This window comes from Camarhynchus parvulus, chromosome 2 (assembly GCF_901933205.1).
Source record: "Camarhynchus parvulus chromosome 2, STF_HiC, whole genome shotgun sequence".
Taxonomy (NCBI): domain Eukaryota; kingdom Metazoa; phylum Chordata; class Aves; order Passeriformes; family Thraupidae; genus Camarhynchus; species Camarhynchus parvulus.
In genome coordinates this window covers 148,752,354-148,778,318 of record NC_044572.1, presented here as the reverse complement: position 1 = coordinate 148,778,318, position 25,965 = coordinate 148,752,354, and the positions used below count along the sequence as shown (strand labels likewise).

Genomic DNA, 25,965 nt, shown 5'->3' with positions numbered 1-25,965 from the left:
TTACAAATGATGTCTCTGCCATTAGAAAAACAAGTGTATTAGGAGAATATTAAGATTGCTAATTCAAGCATTCAGAAGGTAGAAAATGCAGCAATTAAATCTGTGTGTGCAGGCTCAACATCAGCCCCTGTCAGCTTTTAGGCAAGCCAGCACAGAAAGCACTGTGCTGCCATCCTCATCCTGATAGATGTGACAGATGGTGAAAATTATCTCAAATTTTGAACTAGTCAAGAGTGTACATGAACAAGGGTTTGAGAGAAGTCATATCTTTCCTAAACTGAGCCAAATTTCCCAGAAACACTAAAATGAGGACCCTCATCAAAAGGAAAATCCCCTTTCTCCCTAATCTTCCTTACACGGGACAAGGGAAAATGGTTTCAAGTTGCACCAGGGGAGGTTCAGGTTGGATGTCGGGGAAAATTTATTCACTGAAAGAGTGGTCAAGCTTTGGAACCCTGCCTAGGGACAGGGTGGACTCAACATCCCTGTAAGTGTTCAAAAAACAAGCAGATGAGGGACTTCTCCTTATGGTTTAGTGGGCAAGGTGGTGATCGGCCAAAGGTTGTCCTTGTTGGTCCTGGAGGTTTTCTCCAACCTCAATGATTCTGTGATTTTTCCTCAAAGCAGGGAGAGACTAGAGTAAATATTTTCATTATCTTCTTCGGGATGGAATACTTGGAATTTTTTTTAATAGTTTTCTCCTTTGATTTGCCTGGCATATTTTAATTTAAAAGAAATAGCTTGGCGTAAGTTCCAGGCATGGAAAATCCAATCCTGGGTGGTTGTCCCTGGCTAAATAAGTGGGAGAAAATACAGTTTTGCAGTAGGCTATGCTGAGGAATCATACCTGTACATGGCACTTGGCTTCACCTGGGTTATATCATAGAAACATGTGGAATCATGGAATAATTTGGGTTGGAAAGGACCTTAAATATCTTCCAGTTCATCCCCTCAGCCATGGGCAGGCACACTTTCCACTAGACCAAGTTGATGAGGGCCCCATCCAACCTGTCCTTGAACAATTCCAGAGATGTATGCAAAGAAAATTAATTAATGAGGAGGGGATCATGAAGAGACTTATGGGGAATGGGAAAACAGCACAGAATTAGTGGGAAGCAGCAAATACAAAGACACATCATAAAGAAATCAGTCCAAATGACATGCAAGTGAAGGCCCAAAAACAATATGTCAAAGCCAAGTGATCTATTTCCTTTCTGCTGTGGGCTGGCCTTTCTGTGTTGCTCTCGTATCTTGTGGGTTTTATTCATATGTAACTTGTCTACTTTGTTCTCATTTAAAAACACGGTAAGTGCTTAATTATATTCCTGGCCTTTTCTAGTCTGCCTGCAGAAGCACTGATATTTGATAGCAAATTCATTGTAGCTCTATAAGGAAGCCATACCATAAAGGTCACCAAATTTGGTCAGTGCATTTTAATTTGTACACACGTTAAAGGTCATGTTCCTCCTTTGCACTGCAATAACACAGAGTGTTTACTCTCTTATCAGAGCTGATTGTGTATGGCTTAGGTAAGGGAGCTTATCAATGCAAATGGAATATGAAAATAATAATAATAATCAATAATAATAATAACAATAATAATAATAATGCTGTTGCAAGTGTAAGGGGATTTTTCCCTTCTGTATGTTTACATAATTCTTGGAGGTAACCACACGTCTACAAGGTCTGACTTTCCACTGTGTAGCTCCAATATTTTCTTTTCCTCTCCCTCTCCAGCCTTCAGCAGAGCTTTTGCTATTGTCCACTGGAATGACAGCAGTTTCAGATTTATAATATCAGCTCTGTATAAACACGTCCAAACGTAATTAAGAACCTGGGCTCTCAATCCAGCAGACCTCAAATTAGCTTTCAAAATGCATATTAAGAGCATAGACAAATGCTTTCATGAAATTCCAAATGACCTCTGAGGTCAGGGTGAACAAAATTGTATGAACCTCTTAAATGTCACAAAACTCTCTACAGAGATTTGCATATAAAATGAACCATTTTATGTCAAACAGATTTGTTAATCTTACAATAAAGGAAGCAGCACTTGAAAATTAATCAGGGTGGGTTTTCATTGCCCAACAGAGGCCCTTAAAAGGACCTGACCTGATAACTGGAGGCTGTTATTGTGTGGTTGCTAAATTTAATAATTTTTGTTTTTTATCTGCTGAATGGGTTTGCAGGAAATAAATTTCCAGAGCAGATTAGTCTGCAATGGTTTCTTTGCTCCAATAGTGGAATTGTACTTTCAGAAGTTCTTGCACTCCTGGCTCTGTTCAAAAATGCTTCATGAATTGTTCTTTATTTTAAACTTGTGTTTGAAACATGGGTAAGCATTTCTGTAAGTAAAATGGATGGTCTTATTGAGTCTACTGGCATTGAGTACATGGGTGGATTTTTGCTTGCTGACCATAATAACCTGAGAAATGATAATGGAAAACTGATCCTTTTTCACTAGGAGACAGATTCTGGCCCTAACAACCAAGCTGAAAAGATCAGGGTATTTCCAGACCTGTTCTTAGTGCTCACTCCTAAGCTTTGGAAGCATTGGAAGAGGCTGCCCAGGGAACTGTTTAAAAACCTGTGGATATGAAACTCGAGGACAGGGTTAAATGGTGCTTGCTGGGTTGAGGGTTGGACTTGGTGATCTTAGAGGTCCTTTCCGGCCTCAACAATCCCATTTTTCTATGCATGTTTCTATTATTTAACATTGCAGGAGGGAGAGACAGAGTCAGGTGGTCTCAGGTTAACCCTTTAGGGCAAAGCTCTTTGGTTACTGCCTTCATCCTTATCCCAGTGCCAGGGCTGAGACCTGGGAGTGGTGGAACAAAGATGGGATACCGGAGAGATTAATTTAATTAATTTCTAATGAAAGCAACCTGCCCAATTTTGTCCTGCAGAAGACCTAGAAAACTCCCCAGCCATGGAGCTGTAGGGTGTGACTCTGCTCTGAAGTGGTGTCACATGCTCTGATGTTCCCAGAATAGAGAAGCTGCTCTAGTACAAATCCCTGCCTGAACTAAAATTCCCGTTTCTAGGGATTTTCACCTCCTTTGTGGAGGCAGTTGAGAAATCTCAACTCCTGCCTTACAATCCATAACTGCCTTACTCCTCCCTGCCTTACATTCCATAATGTAATCAATCCACCAAGGGTGGAGAAGCTCAATGCTGCTTTTCTATATGTGAATTAAGTGCTTTTTTATTTTTTGTTTCTCTCCATTCAATATAAATACAGGAAAAACAGTTTCCTTTAGCCTCTTCTATTATTTATGCTTGGCCTCAGCTAGTTTTTGAATGCTTAGGAAGAAAACATTTTTTTCCTCCTTGTAAACATGTTTGCTTAGGAATTTCCAAGATGAAACTTACTTTTCTGGGCCCAGGGCCGTAATGGGCTTTAATGGGTTTTAATTACTTAGCTATCTGTTGTGACATAATTAAAATATTTTTCAACATTTCGCCCCCAAGAAATAAATATCTTCTAGGCTGTAAAATATGACTTGCAGCTTAATTTTCTGAAACGATGAAGGAAAGGTTTCTTCCAGGCTCAGTCACATCCAGTTTGCCTGTCAATATAAAGTGCTTCTCAGCTGTGTCCCTAAATAGCCTTGCTCATTCCTTCCCTGCTTTTCACTCCTATTTCACATGTGTGTTTAAAGAGCCTCTGTCAGGATTAAAATATATCTTTACTTATTTTGCTAAAAAACCCTGAGAGCCCAGAAAAAATAACTGTAAAAAGCCATTACATCTTGCTACAGGATTAGAATTTTTTTGGTCCCATGTTGCATTCTTTTCATCTTGGGAAAATGTGTACAATGAAAATAGATTAGCTCCAATTTAATCAACAAATCCTAGGTGTTAAGGGAAATGGACTTACAACAGGTTGGGACAGAGCTATAAAACCAGAGCAGTGCTGCAGCATAGCATTCAAGGTTTAGAATAAGCTAAGATAATTAAAATGAAATCAGATAGTGGGCTTATAATTATTTCTCATACATTTTCCAGCAGAAGATAATCTTGTAGCTTTGAACTTTTCCCAAATTCAGCCTGAAATTGTTTGTTGCGTTGATTTCTCTATCTCTATTTAAATACTCATTTTAAGAGATAGTTAAAGGGAGTCAGTGCTGTCCAAAGTGGAGTTCCAGGATACATTTCCCTGGGAGAAATATGGTTTTTGGGAGGTTTTGTTAAATTCCAGAAGCTCCTGTATGTAGACAGAGTTTTACAATTTAACAGGAAAAAATCTGGGGAAAGCAGCCATAGATTTTTGTGACCTCCAGGAGTGTTTGGCAAAACCTCCAGGTCTCTGGGGAAAAAAAAAAAAAAAACAGCAAAACAGTTACTCCCTCAGGTTTCTGGATACTTTGTGAAGTTGAGGTGAAGACCATCCAAGTTTAGTTTGTACCAAAAATGCCCTTCAGCTGTTGATCCATCTGCTGTGCCAATGATCTTGGGTATGTCTTGTCTGCAAATATCTAACTCCAAGGGCAGGTGGAAGATTCTGGGTAAAATGGCCTTAAAATTGCTCCTGTTGGTAATCATGGGTGTAGTTGCAGGAATTGAGAGGAGGTCACGTTGCCTCAGAGCTCCCAGGAAAGTCAAGGAAGATCAGGAATAGGAATAATGCAGAGTGTGAGAGAAGGAGCCTCAGCAGCTGAGAGGAGAGATAGCTGGGGAAAGATGAGTGAAATCCACTGTGGTTTAGTCGTATTCATGGGAAATGCTGCAAAAATGCAAAGCTCCCTGAAGAATTATGCTGTAACATAAATGATTCATTTTACAGCGGGTTTGGCTTCTTTGGGGTTGTTTCATTTTGTTTTTTATTTTTAATTTTTTCTCAACTTTTCTGTGGCTGTGGTTTTGTTATTCTGAGACTACTAAAATTATGGCAGAAACCTCGTAGTGTCTGTCTCGGGCAGTAAGGAACTTGTCCTGGTGAGAAATCCTGTGACAGGTTTGGAAACAGTTTTCCATTTCCATGTAAGTGTAGATTAACTTTGATGCAAGGGGTGGCATCATGAATCACATTTGCTTTTTATTCGTTTTTTTTAATTCCTTGGGAAAACTGGAACTCTCTTGAGATCAGCTGTACTTTCACCCAAGAAATGTGTCTCTACTTCTTCCCCTTAAAATGGATATAACCCAATCATTGCATTGATGTTTGGGATGGAAAGCATTAATTATATGATTCTGCTGTCATGGAAACCCCTTGAAAAAATCAGGATCTTTACATTAAGTGAGAGCTTTGCGTGGTCTCATGTGAACATGACTTTAGATAGATGTCCTAAGAAAACCTGAGTAGATCAGTAAAATTTCTAAACATGTATGATGTACGCAGCATAATAATTATTCCCTTACTGAATGAGGCAGAAATCCCACTTTAGAGAGAGGCAAAGATTGTTCCCTGTATAAGTACACACGGAAAACACAAACTCTGGAACTTCCTCACTGTTCAGTGCTTACATTTCTGAGGTTGCTGTGCTTCCCGTGTGCAATGTTACCTCAAGGTTTTTAAAAAAACTCTTTGAAAAACTCATTAAAAGAGATGTGTTTATTTTTGTCTCTCAATGCCCCTCAAGAATGGCAGTGGGGCATTAAGACACCATTTGTAATTTCAGTTTGGCTATCAGACTCTGTTAACCTAAACTAGGGATGATAGCAGAGTTAGTTAGATGTAATATTATTATTTATGTTGCTTATTAGTGTGTATTTATGTAATATTTAAGTGACTGTACCCATACCAGAGTCTACAGATCCTGTCTGGGGAAGAGAATCTGTTAAACACATTCTGTGTTTGCATCTTTCTCCTCTGATAAAGGCAGGAAAGGGGTCCCAAGAGCTCACAGAAATTCAGGCTGGCGCTCTCCACAGGACAGGCTTGGTGAGCTCCACGGGGTATCATAAAATCATAGAATATTAAGGTTGGAAAAGACCTCCAAAGTCATCAAATCCAATCTTCATGCCAAGTCTCATTGAAGGGATTCTTTAAAGTCTCTTTCTGAACCAGGGTGTACACTTGTCCAGTGAGGGGACATGCTGCTTTTGCTCATATTTCAGTATTTTTCTAAATAACAAAACCCTGGGGTGCTGGTGTCCTGCCACTCTTCCTCAGGATCTGTAGGAAAGGTGGTGTGTCCAGGAGGGGATCAGAAGCTGCTTCTGCTCCACCAGCATGTGCAGATTTATGGCTGGAGACTAAAGCAACTCAAAGAATTCAACATTTTCTTTATTGAAATGTAAAATAAGAAAAAAACAAAACAAAACAAAAAACCAAACCAAACCAAAACAAAACAAAAACAAAAACAAAAACAAAAACAAAAACAAAAAACCAAACAACTAGGAATAGACAGGAGAATCCTGCCATGGGTTTTATGGCTGTGCAGGACAGTTATGCTAAATATGCTAGGAGATATTTTAAAGAGCAGGAATCATTGCCCTGACTTGCCAGCCAGGACAAGATCATAAAATGTGAACCAAATCCCAGGATTCAGACTGGGCTGCAGCTCTCCTCTCCTCTGATCAGTCTCAGCTGTTTATGCTTTAGTTGGTTAAAAGCAAGGAAAAAGGGAAGGGAAAAGAGACTGTGCAAATCCAAAATAAGAGCGACTTGGACTTTTTAATGCTGGAAAAGAGGAAAAGAAGAGAATCTTATTGCAAAGGGAATGATGGAAAAGCCATATGAAGTGATAATTTTGAGGCTCTTAATGGACTATTTGAGAATTCTGCTTGAAGCTAAATGACCCATTAGCATCCTCTGCTGACCAAACACAGGCTCTGACTTTAGAAGTGGACAAGGACACCCAAGTGCCTTTGAAAGTCTGCAGTTAGAAGCAGAGGTTTCCTGCTTTGATTTGGAATTAATGAAGGTTAAAATTAAAGGGGAAGCACTATCAAGTCTGTTGTCTCATGGGCTGAGCTTTCAGGATGCATTGCAGTTTCTTCTGAAGAAATTGAAGTGTTAGGTGAGGATCTGCTATGAAGAAACCTCCTTTTGTGTGTGAAAAATAAAAAAAAGTTAAAGAAAATCAGAGAATCACAGAATGTTTTAGGTTGGAAGAGACCTTAAAAATCATCTCATTCTATCCCCTGCCATGGGCAGGGACGCCTTACACTATCTCAGGTTGCTCCAAGCCCCATCCAACCTGGCCTTGAGCACATCCAGGGATGGGGCATCCACAACTTCTCTGGACAACCTCTGCCAGGGCCTCACCTCCATCACAATAATTTCTGTGGGCCTTTGCCCACTCATATTCTCCCCCACAGTCACAGTAAACTGATGGAAAGGCATGAAAAAATCTGTGCTCCAAAGTAGGGGTTTTTGGGAAGTGGAATTGTGTCCCCTCTCATACTTCCTCCTAGCCTGACAAGAAGATCCCTCTTGACAAATGCACATGGAATGGTATATTTAAAACTTTTTCCTTTTTTTTTTTTTTGCATCCAAATCAAAGAAAACCTACCTATTTGAGTGTATGAAACGCTGATGGAGAGCCACTATGATTCACTGATTATCTGCTAGGGAGGCAGGACAGTGCAGCATTTTAAGGTGCAAAAAATAGTAATCTGCAAATCCACACTTCTATAAAACCACAGTTTGATTGGTGGTTGATTCTGAAAGAGAGAACAGGTCATGCATCACTGTTCCCTGCTGGAAGTGCTTCTCCAGCTTGTTTGGGCACTGAGAGGGAATGAAGGACAGGATTTGGAGCACCAATGGGAGAGATGAGTCTCCTCTGCAGTGTCGGAGACCAAAACATCCCCAGAACAGAACAGAGCAGCTGGGGAGCAATGGCCCTGTGGGAAATGCAGTGCAGAGTGATGTAAAGCAGTTAGAGAAGGATCCAAGGCAGACTGGGAGACCTGATTGCAGCAGCTAGGGAAAGGAAGGAAAAGTGGATAAGAGCAGTAGCATTAACATCATCTCTCCTGTGAGAGTGTTGCTTCAGTTGTAAGGAAGGTAAAGGACTCTGGAATAAAGCAACTGGTTTGTCATATCAAGAAGATGTTATCAACTCTGGTGGCTGGAGGACTGGTTGATCTGGTCTCAAGGAAAATGTCCAAGTTAAGGATTCCGCAGAGGTTACTTTTTTTTGTGTGTATTGGATAACAGGACTCCTTACCCTTCCTCCAATCCATCTAAAAAGGAGACAAGGGAATTGAATTATCTGCAAAGATTTTAAATAGGAAGAAACAACATCTCATCCACAGAGGTCACTAGGAAGATTGATGGGTTGAAGTAGAAACAGACATCAAAATTAAAACTCCTTAGAATCTCTTTTACCATATCTGAAAGTGAATGAGGTCAGGGTGGTTAGCACTGGAAGTACGTTTGCCTGCCCTGTGAACAGCCCATGTCAGTGCTTGTCTCAGTTTTGTTGTACAGCAGAGTGGAGAGGGAACTTTTTCTCTTACAGGGGACAGTTTTCTCCTGGCTGAAACATGAGTCTCCTTGAGCCAGGTCTCATGAGCTCTTGGAGATCTATTTCACACCCAAGATAGCTCAGCTACCTTAGAAGGCATAAAATCAGCTGGGTGGCTTCTGTGGTAGTGTTGGAAACAAAAAGGTTTTAATAAAAGGCAAAATAACTAAACTCTTTACAGAGAAAAACCGAGCCAGGTGCAAGAGGCCCTCCTGCCCCTGGTAAAACACCTCACAAAAGCAATTTGTTTCTTTGTTCTCGTCTTTTTCCAGTAAATTGCTCAGGTGGGACTTTTTGGCTTCTGTCCAATTGGCTATCCTTAAGTTTGAGGTGAAGTCCCCCAGGTCCTATGAGATGTCTTTTCACCTAATTGAGGAGAGAAACTTCTGGGCTTATTTCCTTTTTAAGGGGACAAAGGAAAGTTTTGTCACTCCGTCAACAGGGGGCACATTCCTATACCTGGCAGCCAGATGCAGCTCCAACACCCCCAGACCAAAACCAAACTGAGTGGCTTTACCCAAGTTCAGCCCTCCAAGCAGAGCCTGGAAATTTAGTGTGACACAGTGATTTAAGCAGGAAGGAAGTACTGTAGAAAAGGGGATTGTATCCAGGAGGAGAAACCTGGATTATCCAGAAGGATAAATCAGTCCAGAAAAAATAAAGGAATTCTCTGTGTTGTTTCAGCTTGTTCCAAACCATTCTTTCAATGGAAAAATAACATTTCTTAGTGGATTTAATCTCCATGAATTAATTTCCTTGTCTTTCTCCCCTCAGCTACGAGCCAGGAAGATGAAGTGCTGCCTTCTGTCCATCGCCTTGGCTGTTCTGCTGCTCGTTGTCATCATCATCGCGGTCTCCGTCAAGCGCTGACCTGGCTGAGCTTCCCACAGGTAAAACCCTTTGGCCAAGTCTTTTATTATACTCTGTAAAGTGCCTGAAAGACAGTTTAGGAAGCTGATCATGGTAAGAAAAAAAAAATCTTCACCTGCAGAATCAGGTCTGGCATACTAAAATATTTTCTTTTAAAGGGTATTAGAGATATTCTTAATGGATCCTTAAAATTAAGCCAAGGTGTTATTCCAACAAAACAACATATGACCCCTTCCTCTGCTGTTTTTGCCGTGTTTGATTTAACAGGAATCTCATAGCAATTTTAACTAATGGATCCTAATTATTAGGATTAGGAGTTAGAGATGCAGAAGCAGTTTTAAAGTGCAGGCTGGAGCAGGGTCAGGGACAATCCAAGCCCAGAGGTGTTCCCAAGTGCTTTTATCTTCTGAGATGTTCCAGAGGCCCTCCTGAGGAGCAGGAAGACAAACAACTGGAGATTTCAGTAGGAGTGAAAAATAAAAATGAATTTTTGGTTATCTTTGCTCTGGATCTACATCTTGAAAGAATTTTGGTCTCTAGTAGGAGGATTGGCCTGTAGCCTTAGGAGTATAGGTGAGATATCAAAGCAACTTCATCCTATTAGTGAAGTTTCCCCTATAGTATGTTTACAATGTAATACAAAATGTACTTTGTAATACAAAATGTGCTTTTAATGTAGAGTATAAGACACACAAAAAAAATATTTTACTTTCTTTTCCTTCATTGCCCTGGGAGAATGACTCATCAGTTATTTGTGATATTCTCTCTCTGATGCAAAGCATGTCTGGGTTTCTCCTTCTTTAGAAGGTTGCCAGGCCATTGTTCAAGGAGAGATATCAGATTTACAAAGGGGGGCTGTGACCTAGAATAGAGGCTGGACAGAATTAAAGAATAAAATGGAGATTTATTAGAAGGCCTCAATGGATACACCTTGGGCAGCATGAGAACCCAGCCAGGGCTACACCCAAGACGAACCAAAATGGTCACAAAACGGATGACCAGTCATGGGGTCTCACACTTTTATAAGTTCTGGTCCATTTGCATATTGGAGTTAATTGTCCAGTTATAGTTTTAGCCCACGAAATCCCATCCTTCTTGTTTTTCTCTCTTCAGTCCACGTTGTTTGTGCTCTTGGGGCTGAGATTTGGATCGGTTATCCTTGGTCCCCATCTAGAGAAGGAATTGTTTTGTCTCCCTACTCTGTGAAGAGAGCTCACCATCCCCTAATACGAAGCTCAGAAATACACACTAAAGCAGCACAGAATCTGAAAAACATAAAAGCTAAAACCTGAGGCATCATGGTAAAGTCAGAACCCAAAAGCAGCAATGGGACTTTTTCTGCAGACACCAACTCTCCTGTGAAACTATCCTTGGGAAAGCCAAAGGATTGAGAGACTTTGTTAATTCTTTTGTTTAGCAAGGTTCAGTTGAAAATGCTCTCCTTCCACGTGAGAATGAGGTTTCCAAAGTGCCTTCTTTCCACTGAGAAATAAAAGGAGCTGGTTGAAAACCATCATAGAGAGATGATTCTTCACATTTCTTAAGCTTTGGCACTTCTTCTGCCATGACATTGTGGTCATCAAAATTTGGCTACAAGAACGAATTGTACAAATAAAGAAAAAAAAAAAAAAAAAAGGTTGAAGTATGTCAAGAACCATCTCACCGGTTTGGATGAGGATGATCACAAGCCCTATATCATTGCTAGGAGAAATAGGTAGAAATATTTTGCTACACTTGAATCTTTATTTAGGTGTTTGGCCAGCCCTGAAGCAAGGATGATATTGGTGAAATGGACCTTTAATTGACTGGATATTGATGTTCTTACAGCATATCTGTCTATCTATATATATATATCTATCTATAATTTCTATATATTGTTTTATCCCATTTTTATAGAAGAGACACTGTTATGGGTGCAAACAAGGATCTGTCCTGGTAATTTAAATCTAGAGCAACTACAATAAATTTTAATTGTATCACTCTGCTTTTACCCTGCATCAGTTTGGAAATTTGTTCCATCAGGATAATCTGTAATATAACACAATTTCTTTTAGTATAGTTAATATTCCTATCTACTGGAAATTACAAATCTTATCATCAGTTGACTACGTCTAGGCACATTTTAATCAAAATCCCTTTAGTGGAGAAAGTTAGAGAACAAAATAATCTTACAATAAAACTCCATTGGAAAACTAAAATTAATCTCCTGTTATGAGATCCATGTCTTGAGGGAAGTGAACCTAGAGATACTAATGAAAGCCCCAGGAAAAATATCATGCTCTACTTTTCATCATCAGTTGTGAAACTAATTATTGAGCTTCTAAAACAAGAGTTACTCTGCAGCAGTAGAACTGGAGGCAGGACCTGCATTGAATTATACTGGAGCAATGATGATTTCTGATCTTTATAAATGGTTCTAAGTCTGGCTTAGCCCTAGTAGTGTGCAGCAGATTTCATATGTATGCTTTGAGGACTTCTAAACCAGGATGTTTTCAGGGTTTCTGTGTCCATAGTGATAGATGAAATTCTATTCTGAATTTTAATGCAAACAGATTTTTAAAAAATCTGTGGTTTTTAAAATATCAGTGTATATAAAGATTACCTCAAGAAACAGGTTCCTATAAACTCTCTTACACACTTTAGGGAGATAAGGAACAGCTGGGGTTTAATGTCTAACAGCTCTGCATGACTTCAGACAAAATAAAGGGAGGAAAGCAGGTGAGGGAACTAATTACTAAATACTCTGGTTGGCACAGAGTATCACTAAATAAAATCCAAAGCTCTTGCCATTTGGTAAAGAATGGCAACTTCCACTTAACATCTCCTCAAAATGTTTGTTGCATGCTGGATCAGTAAGGAGCCAGAAGAAAAAGCCCCAGTCACTCCATTCCATTGGTTTAAATCCCATTTGCAGGATATTAAAGTTAGGCTTCTTTAACTTTCATGGCTGGTGAGAAGAAATATGAAGGTCACTATTCAATGAATTAAAGAAATTATGCCATTAATATCTATGATTATTAGTTATTGTTTTGATCATTAGCAGATAAAGTTTTTTTTTTTAATCACTTGATGTTTCTGCTTTTGCAATAATGATACTGAACAACAGTATCAAATACATAATATGTATAATGATACTGATCAACAGTATCAAATCAACTTTTTCTTCTCATTATTTTCCCCACACCACGAATCAGACATGGCTTGGACAGACAAGCCCATTCCTTCCAGAGGGGAGATCACTTGATGAGTCTTGCAAAGTGAAAAGCAGTTTTGCCTGTGAGTTTCCCAGGCAGTTGTGCCATCACTGGCTGCTGGCTCAGAGAGAGAGCAGCTGCTCAGGAGAGCTCCCAGCCCTGCTTTGCCTGTCAGGGCCCTGCCATAAGTGTGTCACTGCTCCCTTGGGGCAGTTTTGTCTGGCAGAGAGAGAGAGGAAAGTGTCTACAGTGAATGCAGAGAAACTCCTGAGGACTTGTGTCTGTACATTTGTTTGCTGACACCTTAGGAAAATAGCCCAGGAACTTTTGGGTTACATTGTGTGCATCTTGGAGCAACACTGCAGCTGCTCTTTTTTTGCTGTTCCATCAACATCAGTGACCATTCAAAAGGACAGGATTGCAGGAGCAGTCTGAAAGAAGCTTTTTTGGGTAGTGTCAATATTTCAGCTAGGCAGACCTTCTGTGCCCTTCTTTTGACTCATTTGCATGAGTGCACGCTTATCCAAAGTGACAATCAAGACTGTTGGAATCCTAAGTTTTAAGCCTTCTTTATAGGAAAATGGAGGTGACAAACTTTGAGGAAGATGCTGTATGTGTGTGACAGCTGGAAAATATGGTTTTCAATAACAACTTCATCATCTCAATCCAATTGGCCAAAGAATGAGAGAATCAGTTATGACTTGACTGAGCCCTGTTCTTAGAAGCAGCAGAAGTTGCCTTCACCCTTACCAAGACACGTTTCTGTCAGACAAAGGTTACTGGACTGAGCACACACACTTTACCATGTAGATTCCTTAAATCCTGTGGGCTGTGACTCAACAGATTCTCCCAGCATTCAGCACCTTGAATCTCAAAGCCCTCCTGATACAGGAGACAAGTTATTAAACCTTTAATGGGCATTGATTCATTCATTTTTTGATAATTTAACCATTTGGATTTTGAACCATCCTAAACTTGTAAAATATTAACTCTCCTAAGTGAGGAGTTGCACCCTGATTACAGTCTCCATGTAATCTTGAATGTAGAGACATAAAATCCTTAGAATCATAGAATGGTCTGACTTTAGATGACACCTTAAAGATCATCCAGTTCCAAACTTCTGTCGTGGGCTGGGGCACCTTCCCCTACCCCAGGTTGCTCCAAGCCCTGTCCAACCTGGCCTTGAACACTTCCAGGGATGGGGCAGCCACAGCGTCTCTGGGAATTCATTCCAGGGCCTCATCACTCTCACTGTAAAGATTTTCTTTCTAATATCTCACTTAACATCTTGGACAGTGTCTCCTTAATTGGGCTGTAGTCCATGTAAAATGTAATAATCAAACTCCAAGTATGTGTTTCCCAAATATGCAACTGTCTTGTTTTGAATTTAAATTGAATTATCATAGAAAAATAGAAAATATTGTTTTAGTTTGGATTATTTTTCCCCTCCCTCACAGTTACAGCTTTCCTCGCATAATTCATTTATGGGTTTCTAATGTGGTTAAGTGTTCTATGTAACCTGATCAATGAGGATGAGTTTCAGACAGCTGATTTTACACAGCCCATCCTTGGTGTTTGTTTTTCTTTCAGACCTTTTTGCTTTTTCAGTTGGCTGGATTATTTTAGTGCCTCATGCACGACACTGTCCCTGCGTGCTGTTCCTCTTGCCACCAACAAATGCAGTCACAGCATCACAACCCTGAGTGTGGGCGTCACGAGGATCAGGGGGGCAGAGAGGGAGAGACTGACAAGTGGCTTTGTGGCACTTGGCATGTGCAGGTCTGTTGTTCCTTCCAAGCAGGACACAAATCTGGGCACCCTCTCCTGACACACACAGCAGAAATTCTGACATTTGCCCATTTCATCTCTCCCTGGATATGTCAGGCTGCTAAAGCACAGCAGTTCCTACTCAGTGTTGAACAGAGAAATAATTTAACCTAAAGAACTTTGTAAATAAAGGCAAAGCACAGAGAGTTTTGTTTCATGGTATTGCTTTTGCTTTTTAAATTGTTATCACCGGGCTTTTCTTGCTGTGTCTATTTTCACCACACATCTATATGTGGCTTAATGTGTGAGTGGCTGAGTTTTCAACCTTGTTTCAATCTTTCAAGCTCTGTAAGGGTCATAATATTTTTGGCAGCTGTCATTGAAATCCTAAAATAATTCACCCCTCTGCCCTGGCTGTGGCACTGCTGCCGTGTTTGCTGTGCAGCACAATCAGGAATCAATAGCTCTGTAATATTTTTTTCCCCTGTATCCTATTACTTTGAAAAAGTTCCTACATTTAGAGTCAGGTGTCAATTCTTGTCATTTCAGTTCTTGTCTTTTAGCCTATAATTAATTGCTCAGATCCTGGCATCCCTGCTCAATTGTTGCTCTGACAAGAAGGCTGAGGTACATCCTGATTCTGCAGTAACTTTTTGCTTCAAATTTAAGATCTGAAAAACGAGACCTGGATTTTCACTGGATAATAGGTACTGAGTCTTGGTTTATGATTTGGCCCAATTTCTTAAATTAGGCTAACATTTGTATTCTTTAAGACTTTCCTGATTCCACTGGCCATGTCTCCACTTCTCTCCACTAAATTATTTCCTTGACAGCACAATAAAAAAATAAAAATGTGCTGCCAAAAATGCGCAGAAGAAAGAAATTATTATTAGTAGAAAAAGAAATTTTAAGAGACAAGAGTCTGCTTTGTGAAAAAAAAAAAATCCTTCAAAATATCAGGGCAAGGAAGGCAGAAGTGCCAGGAAATAGGCAGATTCACTTCTAAGAATTTCTCTGAGTTTTTATTATTGAGACAAACTTTCAAACAGATTAATGTTTTGATGGGACATCACACAATCAGGTTACTGTGTTTTAATGTATTTCAGATTATGGTTGTTGCCCATCCTATGGTCTTTGACCTTTATAAGTATCACATAATGCCAGGTCATTAACTCTGTGAGAGAGTGAAGAGGGGATGTATCACATTACTTTTGCTTGAGAGTCGATGTGCAGTTCCTGAAGCTCAATTAACTTGAGTTCATTGATTTGATTCCAAAGTCAGGAGGACTTTGGAACAGCCATCAGCTTTCTCCATCCCCTCTCAGGTTTCTTTGCCATCAGTAGGAAAATGGGATACTCCCACTGAATGCACAATGCTGACCCTTCTGATGGATGCCAAGTCTGTGATCTGAGCTTCCCAAAGCACTCTGAAGACATTAATTATTTATGCTTTGTAACTCTTTTAAACCTAAACCATCCTGACACACCTCTAAGAACCTGGCAGAAGAGGGTGATTTTCAGCACCTTCAGTTTGAACTGTGAAACAGCACAAAAATGGATGCACTGATTCAGACCAATGGTTGTTCTCTCACTTTCTGTCCCATTTACAGATGTTTAAGGAAATAACATGTGAAAAGCTGATATTTCAGCTAGAATTGTGGACAACACCAGCCCAAGTGTGGCTTTAGATGACTAAAATTTCAGTTTTGACTTGGAAAAGATTGTTATGAGTGTAAGTCTAAAATACTTGAATGAGTCAGTGCCAAGTGAGCTCTTCCCTATGGGTAGTGTCAGTTCCTCAGGAGCAGTGATGTCTGAGGGAGCAGCTGGTGCTCAGCTCAGGGAGCAGTTGCACTGATTAACGGCTCAGGAGGGCTCTCTGAGGCATAAATTAGTAGCCCCAGGAGAAGGGAGGATTAAACTCTTTATAGGAGCAACACAGAGTCAGGAACTGCTCTCACATCACTGCAGCACTATCAGCTGATCTTTTCAGTTGGCAATGCTGGAATTATCTGTCTCATTGAGCCCCAAAAATGCAGTGAGCTTGTGCTGTTGTGAGGGACAAGAGCAAAGATCAGCACAAGGGAGTTCCTCATTCATCCTGGTGCCCATGGACTGTGGAGTGAGTGGACTTGCAGTGAAATCAGCTTGGGAAGGTGTGTGGTTCTTTCTGAGAAAGCTAAAGCAGTGAATTCCTCCGTGGAGAGCAATTCCTCTTGTCCTGGGTGTGGTGGGGACCTGGGTGATGTTGCTGCCAGTGGGTGCAGAGCTTGATGTTTGGGGGATCAGGGTGGCCAGTTCTGTTCCAGCCTCTATTGATCCAACAAAGCCCACAAATTCTGAGTGTTTTATCATCATTCCAGTTATCTCATCTGGCTGGACATTGCCTGTAGACGGGAAGTAGAGAATAAATCTTCTATTTTCCTTTGCTTCCATGTGCAGCTTTTACTTCTGCCTTGTTAAACTTCCTTTACCTTGTCTAAATGTGTTTATTTGCTTCATCTTCTTTTTTCCACCCACACCACTGCAATCCTGCTGAGGAGGGGAGAGGCAGAGCAGCTTGGTGATCTCCTGGTCAACCCACCACAGGGTCTCAGATGTTTTCTTGGGAATAGGGCAGCATAGAGTTCATCAGAGACATTCCCTACGTGACAGGGCCTGATTCCTATTGTTATCCAAGCTCATTGAAAGTGTTATCGGACTGTTATCCTTGGTGGTGGTGTCAAAGCAAGGTAATTTTGGATCAGTGTTGTCTGGAAGAAAACCTGAAAATCAGCCCAGAAAGTTTTCTTTGGTAAAAGTCTGTTAAAGAATAAATATTTTGTCAGTTTAGCTGGAAAATCTCATGTCCTAGCAGGGCGGACTCTTAGAAAGGCAATAAATCTGTGATTATCTCTTTGTGAAGAAGGATGTTGGAGGGGACAGTGTGTCTGGTGTTGTGTCTCTCAGAGTGAGATAGATGGGAAGATTGTCCTGTTTCTTCAGTTCCAAAATTCGAGTGCTGTCTCAAGGATGTTCAACAAGTTGGAAAGTGTTTTAGTGTCAGAGGAACATCTCTGCAAGTAATTAAATGTACTCTTTGAATTGCTGTCCTTTGTCCCAGCCATTTCCTCTGCAGCCCTGGTGTTGGTCAACCTTTTTTTTGGGGACATGGCCTTATCCCATGGTGGGCTGCAAGTTGTTAAATTCTCCTTTGAAGCCATGTGACTCTTTCCAAGCCACCATGATGATCTGGGAGTTATCCTTTAAAACAGAGAGTGAAATTAGGGCTCCTTCAATGCTGTTTTGGTGGCCTCCTTTTCTTCTTAGGAAATAAAAAATATATAAAGTTATAAAAACATAAACATAAAAAAATAAGATAAAAAAATCTTAAACTCCCACTTAACTGTGCTCTTTCTAATGTAGTGGTGACCATGTCCTTGTTAGCCCTTCTCAAGTAGAACTACAAATGTCCACATTTTAGTAATATATCGATGAATATGACATATGAATATATCATATATTCAATTTGTAGATCATAACCTCCTAATTGCAATCATCTCTCTGTTGTGAGATTCTTCAAACCAACTTTAAAAAGAGAATTATAATTCTATCCTACTCGGTGAATTTTCTGAAATATTCCTTGTAGCTTCATCAGGCTTTACAAGGAGTTGGAATCTGCTTCACAAGGATCACTCATTTACAGAATGTTCTTCAGCTCCCAAAATAGGCTTTTGAGGTGTATCTGGAAAAGGAGACTTTTGACTTCAGTCTTTGTTTCCTAAAAAACTGCTGTAGAAATTACTTTTTTACTTTTGAGTTTGGTATGGATGTTGCTTGAGCTCTGATAGATTCTTAATTCCTCAACATCCATATTTTAACACTGAAATGGGAAATTTTTTTTCACATTACAGTGTTGCTACACAGTCCATAAACCATTTAATTCTTCTCACAAATAGGTCACAAGAAATCACTGCATTTGTGGGTCTTGTCCAAAGAGCCACCACATCTCCAGCTGTGCACCTCACTTGGATCTCATCCTCCCAGCCCAGAAGGTGGGCAAAGCTCCTTGTCACTGAAACAGAGCGAGGTGGGGTGGAGGGAGATTAGTTCAATTAGCAATTACTGATGCTGATTGAATTACCTCTGGTTACCTGAACTGCCTGGCTGTCCACGCACAGCCTGCTGAGAGTGCAGGGTGAAATGCATTAGTGCTGATGTCATGTCATCAAAACTTGCCAAGAATAACATCCCATTGCTGCCTCTCAGCTGACAAGCAGTAACTCATTAAAAAGCAATCATTTGATCCCTTTGCATTGTCTGCCTCCTCTCAAGAAAAAAAAATAAAAAATCTCTATTGTCTGTAGAATATTTTCAATGCATCTGCTTTTTCATAAAATCCTATCCAATGAAAATAATTTCTTTCTTTAGCCAAAAATGGAATTTCCTCTGCTTCAATTCCTACAGGATTGTTTGGGTTTTTTGGGGTTTTTGGGGGTTTTTTTGTTTGTTTTTTTTTTTTTTTTTTTGATGTATAGTACTGTGCTTGGAAAGAGTTTGCTCTATGAAGAGGCATTCTTGTTGATAATTTGGAACAAAATTGTTCTCAGTTTTACAACTGCCATTTGTATTATGTTTACAACATGCAATTAAGGACTCCTATTAAATGTTCTTACAAGGCAGATCCCAATGACTAATGTTTATTTACATTTTTTCCAGAGCACAGTATTGAAAAGACAATAGAGAAGAAATGTAATGCAAGAGAGGAGCTATAAAACCTCAATTTCAGCTTGTTGAACAACTTTAGGCATTCACTGGCCTAGGAAATCTTCTCTTCTGACACTCAAATATTTCTGTGGAGTAATAGGCACAAAAATTTCCTGGAATCCCTTTAATTTCTAACAACTTCTCCTTTACTGAATTACATATTTCAAAGAATATCTTGTTAATGACCAGTGTATGGCAAATGTATTTTCCAAGCTTATTAGTACAGAAATAATTGCAAGTGGCTGCTATAGTTCATTAAGGCTTATTTATTTTATAGTTCATTAAGACTAATTTTATCAGTACAAAATATATTTTAATAGCCAGTTTTGCTTCTTTTTTTTTTGATGTTTCTCTGCCATCTACTGCTAGCAATAGTTTCTGATTTTCTCCTTTGGTCTTGGATAATTTTCCACTGTATTTACTGTGAACTACTTAGTGGTGGCTTTTAATCAACAGTTTTTCTGGGCAGTAGCAAATGTTAATCTTGAGTCGGGCATATATTAATTTACATCTGTGTTTTTCCTGGGTCAAAAAGGGCTGGTATAGTTTATTGTTTAATATAAACAAAGAATATCACAGTAGCTTGACATGCAGTTAAACTCACCAATTTTCCAGAGATAATTGGAGAGACAATTTTCCAGGCTGGATTTGAGTTAAATGTTTATTGTTTTGTTGTTTCTAATGAGCTGTTATATGGAAAATTGAGTTTCCTTGTGCCTTTTGCTCAGTATCTGGCTGAGACAGAGGGTTCCTCATCCATGGCACATCTGGGTTTGATATCTGCCAGAGAGAGGGAGATTTTTCATGGCTCAGGTTTTCCAAGAGATCACCAGGGAAGGTTCTCCATCTCTAATGCATTCTCGATTTTGATCTGAAGAGAAACTAAAGAGCAACTCTACCTTAAATCTAATCAAATTACCTCAGAGACAGAACGATGCTCAATTTGGTAAAGGGAACTCACATCAGCTCAGACATGGGAAAGAGAGGGAGAAATCAATTTCTTTTCCTTACATCTTTTCCACTTTCAATGAATACTTAAATATTTATTGATGAAAAGACCAGAATTTGAGTACACTGCCTCTCCTTCCCATCTTTGCTATCAAGCAATGGTATTGGGCCTGTTAAATGTCTGTCTCAGCAGTCATTTACACTTTAGGAACAGTGAAGCAACTACAAAACAGATTAAATGGTGACCTCTCTTGCATGCCTCATACTCTCCTGGTTTATGGCAGGAATGCAGTTCAGATTCGTACTCAGGGTTTAAGGCAAGATCTAGGTCTGAACTCTCATTTATCCCTATAAATCTAAAGCTAGAAGGAATATTGTGCAGAGCCCTGAACTGTTCTCCTTCATTCCTGAGGGATTAAAGGAACCAGTGTGACAGAATTCAGGAGTACCCAAAGGCAGAGCCATTCCTGCCCTTCATTCTCACTGGGATAAAGCCAGATTTGAGTCTCATACAGATGTTGAAAAATGTGGGTGAGGAAAGGCCGTGGCTTAGGATTTCTTCTCTAAAATTGTGGATATACTGAATTTTAGAACCTGCTGGCATTTTGGTGTGGCAATTTCGGTTCAATTTTCTGTTGTGGGTGGGCTTTTTTTAGGTGAAATCAACGTTCACTTTTTTTCTTTTTTGCCAGAGCACACCCAGACATGTATGCACACACACATACACCTGGAGTCTGGGGTAATTTTTGTTAGCAACACTAACAAAAAAAAAAGCTGAACTTGGTGTGGGAAAAACTCACAAAAATTATTACAGTCAGGGATAAAAGTAAAGATTACTCCAGTCATGAAGAGGAATGAAACACACAGCCAGCTTTCCCTTCCATTTTCTTGGAGCTGAAGGAAAAAGCACTAACAGGATTAGGTATTATGTGCATGAATCTGTGTGTGTATGTGTGTTTTTCTGTTCATATCTGTGTCAGACAGACAGATATGGGGTTGTTCAGCCTGGAGAAGAAAAGGTTCTGGGAAAATCTTAGAGCTCCTTCCAGTACCTTAAAGGTGCTGATAAAAAGAAGGGATGGTGACTTTTTTGTACAGTGACAGGACAAGGAAAGGTGGTTTTAAACTGAGAGCAAGTTTAGATGAGATGTTCAGAAGAAATTCTCTACTCAGAGGGTGGTAAAGCAGTGGCACAGGTTACCCAGAGAAGCTGTGGCTGCCCCATCCCTGGGAGTGCTCAGAGCCAGGTCGGATGGGGCTCTGAGCAGCCTGATCCAGTGAGTGACATCCTTGCCCATGGCAGGGGGTTGGAGTGAGATGAACTTAAAGGTCCCTTCCAACCCATGCCATTCAGATTGTATGATCACTCTCTTTGCTAAAACCAATTTAGTTTCATTCCATTTGCACTATGAAATATCATACAAATTGGATACTGTTAGTTTCAGTTTTTTCAATACAAAACAAAGGGCTTTAAGATTACTCTCCATTTCTGTGAATAAGCACTGAATGCTTTCCCTTTGAAACGTTTTTCTAAGTCAAAAAGGTGGCCATTCTTTCTTTTGTGTTGTTTATAATGAGTGGCCATGAGGGCTGTTTTTGTCTAAACACCAGGGAAGTTAATGAGCTTACTTCCATGGGAACAGAAAATCCCACTGTGAGTCCTCATAATGCCTTTTCCTGGTAAGATCTTGGTGCACACAGGCACCAAGTGGAGAAAAGCTGCAGTAGCCAGGAAAGCAGATTTTCATCTTCCAGGGCACTGCACCACTTTTCTTGTCTCATCCACTGTGAAACTGAAATTGAAGGGACCTTTGAGACCATCTCATTCACACCTCCCACCATGGGCAGGGACATCTTCCTCCAGACCAGGTTGCTCAAAGCCCCGTCCAGCCTGGCCTTGAACACTTCCAGAGAAGTTTCAGTGCCTCACCACCCTCACAGTAAAGAATTTTTTCCTAGTATTCAGTCAAAACCTGCTCTCTGGCTGTGTGAAGCCATTCCCTCCTGTCCTGTCCCTCCATGCCCTTGGAAAAGATCCTCCCCAGCTCTCTTGGAGCCTCTTTAGGCGCTGGAAGGGGTTCAGAGGTCTCTGCAGTTCCATGTAGGGCACACTTTGGTTTTGTAAGACTCTCCTGTTCATGAGAATTCTTCCTCCTGCCAATCTAAGTATGAGTTCTTCGTCCAACCCCCGCCACAAAATAATCAGCCCAAGCTTTACACTTAGAGAACCAAATCCCTTGCTGAAAGATGTTGGGAAAGTTTAGGCCTGCCAGAAATATTTTGTAAGCCTGTCTTGGGCTTTTCAGTGAAAGACAGGGTTTTGCTCTCTGTCACATTTTTATTTTTATATTTAATCTCCTTTTGATGAGCTTCCTTCTTCTTGGGTTTTTAGCTACTTACAGTAGAAAGTTAATTTTTTAATTGTGGTTTCCAACCCCCACCCCCCCCAAAAAAAAAACCCAACCAAAAAACCCTCATCACTTCAGAGTCCTTCTTGCTTTCATTTTTTCCTGCTGTTGCTTTTACTCTTGACATTCAGCCTCCTCAAGTCCTGATGTGACACTCCATAAAATCTTTATCCTGTCAAAGCCCTGCTGTGAGCATTGCCCAGTGCCTCCAGAATTTGCATTTAGCATCCATTCATATGACTCTATTGGTGGGGCTCTCTTATCACTGAGTAGCCCTCCAGCTTTATATGAAAGGGCACAAACTTAATGAAAACAGCATTAAAACTCAATTAGCATTTAGTGAGATCACTAAGACTTGTTCTGGACTTAATATTAGTTTCCGAACATTTTTTCTTTTTTAACTCACAGTATCCAGAGCCAGAGACAGCAGAAACAGTTCCATCAAAGAGCCTGTTTTTCAGGTGAGGATGTTATGTCAGAAGGAAGGGAAGGCTTTGATTTTTAAGGGAGTTGTTTCAGGGTTAGGGGAAATTTTATGTGTTATTTCATCCTTTTGTCTTTTGACAGAAGAGTCACTCATTGGAAGTGATGTCTGTTTTCTGTACATTTTGACTTAAATTCCTGGAGAAAAGAATCCTAGAGGGAGGAAGATCTCTTGAAAATGTCACAATATACCCAACTTTTTTCAGTGTGTTAATGAGGATTTTTCTCCAGACATAAACTTTGCTGCTTTTCTTGGGGGAGAAGAAGAGTTGAAAACTCAGGGTAATGGTGGTAGAGACAGGAAAATTGCTGTGCCATGCCAGTGAAAAGCATGTAAAATTATGAAAAGCAGTAAATTATGCTTGAGTATAAACATTTGTGTATTCTCCATTCTCAGCCCATGCTCTAGCTCAGGCCAGACCTCCAGGGCCTCAGGTGTGTTGCTGATTTTAAAAATACCAAGAATATTTCTCTGGCCTCAGGGCTAAATTACAAGTCTTTGTTACTTGAGCAAATCCTGCAGTTCTACAGTGTAGGGTAACATCTCATATTCCTTAATTCTGAGTCTTCTCTGGGTCCTGTGTGGTTTTTTCCTGGTCCTAAGACATTTTTATACATTTTTGCTGTATTTCTGACACTGGAAGTATCCACATTATTACACTCTGCTAAGGAGGCCAAGAGCACAAGCCAAGATTTTCTACAGAATTTGCTGCAAGGGGTGTAGAGATTTTTTTAGCTTCAGTTGTAAAACGCATTGGAATAGCTGTGGTTGCTTGTGCCTAAAACTTCTGTGTTTGAGTCATCTCCAGAGAGACAACAAGGAGAGGATTTGTGGTAAGGTTTCTCAAAGTTGTGGTGGTGTTCAGAAAAGAGAGAGGATAGAATAATTGGAATGGAATGGAATGGAATGGAATGGAATGGAATGGAATGGAATGGAATGGAATGGAATGGAATGGAATGGAATGGAATGGAATGGCCTTGAGTCATCCACCCCTAGGAAGACCCTTGGGCAGAAGGAAAATGGTGTGTTCTGCCTGAGAATGTCAGTTCTACCATAGAGAAACCTTCAGGTAGCACAGATTTTAAATATTTGACTGCTCTGATGTTGGGGACCAGAGTGAGACACAGACATTGAAAAAAGTGAAAGTGCTTCTGCAAGAAAAGCAACTCCAGCTGAGGGACTTCAGCCTTTCTCTTTCTACAGAAGAAAACCCCAAGAAACAATCAAACAATTAGGTTCCAGAATGCACAAACCTTATATTTTATTTTCATTCCTTTGGACTGAAAGATCAATTTGCTGACTGATATGGAACTGGATGGAAAAGTGACAATCCCAGCTTAAATCTCGATTTTGACCTGTCCCTTTCCATGGGAAATCAGCCCATTTTTGTGCTCATTTCTCTTTCCCAGATTTGGACAGTGGTGTTTGGACCAATTATTTCAATCATTTGGGTCGTTTAGGTCAGTTCTTCTAAAAATGGATGTAAATCTCTGACCTAAAGGTGTGTTTTTATGTCAAATCACTGAGTATTCCTCACAGATAATACAAGAACATTAAGAGAGGTCACATAAGGACTTCGGCTGATAAAAGGACCTAAGAAGAAGAACTGGACAGAATAATCTGTCATGTGTTGAGTCAGCTAATAAAAAAGGTAGTTACTTTAAATGTCCACAGGCACCAAAGCGTAACAGAAGTCTTAGACAAAGGAAAATAATTGAAATTACTATGGACATAATGAGAAATGCACTATCAGGTTTTGCAAAGGCTGAGACCAAGGGTTTGATTCCTGAGCAAGAGGCAGCAGAATTGCAATGTAGTCAAGTGTAAAAAAATAATAAATTAAAAATGGATTTAAGGACATCACGGAGGCTGGCATTAAGTGAGCCCAGGTTGTCAGTTCTGCAATTCAACGAGAATCCAGGTACTCTTTTTTGTTAGAATGAATAGAAATCAAAGCATTTAGTGCTGAACAGTGTTGTTTGCCTCACATTCTTTTAATAATGGACTGCAAACCTGTGTGCTGAACTGAAGATGCTGTAACACAAATGTAAATAAAAGCCCTGCACGCCTTTCATCCAGCAGGTCTCAGCTTGCACTCCGAGCACCCCTCTGAGGGGCAGAACTTTCAATATTCTTGTTTAATGGCAGCAAAACTGAGATGTAAAGAGATTAAAGTCACTTGCTGGAGGCTGTTAGAGAAGCTCAATTGTGTCAGCTGCTCCCAAGCTCTCGCCATTCAGGCTCAAAGAGATTTTATTTGCACCCCACTCTTTACAAAGTACGTGTTTAGATAAGTGAAGGGAAAATATCTGTGGCATAAATCTGGTGATTTCAGCAGAAGTGCTTTGGGGATTAATTTGATCTGCTCATTTCTGAGTAGGTACCAGGAATTCTGCTGTGCGTATTTAAAGCACACTGGTCCCACCTATTGGGGCTGCTGGGGAATTGATTTTATTGGGTTGCAGTAGGTCGTTTGTCTTCTTGCTGATAATTTTGTTTGGGTTTAGTAGTGTTTCATTATTTTCCACTCCAGTGTATTTTTCACCATCTAAGGGATTTCAGTTGTAAATGTATTCCCCCACCACCAACCTCTGCTAATAATTTCACTGCTGTCTTTGGGTCAAATATTGATTGTGACCTCTGCATGAGGAAGGTGTTGATATTTAACATCAAATTTTCTTTCTTATACCTCATTTCATGCAAAAAAAGAAAAAAAAATCCCCATGTGAGCCAGCTGTAAGGATTCCTAAGGAAAAGCAGACTGAAGTCAAAGAAAGTCAGATTCATCATCTTGAACTTGTCAATTTAAAAGTTAGATTTTCAGCCTCAGTGAGCTCTCTGAACTCTCCTTTGGACAGCCAAAATTGTAGCTATAAATAGAGGCTGAGCAGTGCTGCCTCTCTTGATGTTATCTCAGATGATGAAACAGCTTTGGGAGCTGCCTGCTCCTTCCTGATGGCTTCGCACAGATCTGGGTACATGGCCTTTGGAAAATAAGGGAAGGGGAGGAAAGAGGAAGAGGAAGGGAAAGGGAAAGGGAAAGGGAAAGGGAAAGGAAAAGGGAAAGGGAAAGGGAAAAGGAAAAAGGGAAAGGGAAAAAAAGGGAAAGGGAAAAGGAAAGGGAAAGG

General features: G+C 40.1%; 1 protein-coding gene across 3 annotated transcripts in view; it reads left to right on the top strand.

Annotated features, from left to right (window-relative positions):
- The window catches only part of TSNARE1 (t-SNARE domain containing 1), a 441,704-nt gene that overhangs the window by 372,344 nt on the left and 43,395 nt on the right, over positions 1-25,965 (top strand). For all 3 annotated transcript variants that reach the window (XM_030944149.1, XM_030944147.1, XM_030944148.1), the window contains exon 12: positions 9,195-9,310. In XM_030944149.1, the coding sequence (XP_030800009.1) occupies positions 9,195-9,290 (96 nt within the window). In that variant the 3' untranslated portion in view covers positions 9,291-9,310. The remainder of the gene's footprint in view (positions 1-9,194; positions 9,311-25,965) is intronic.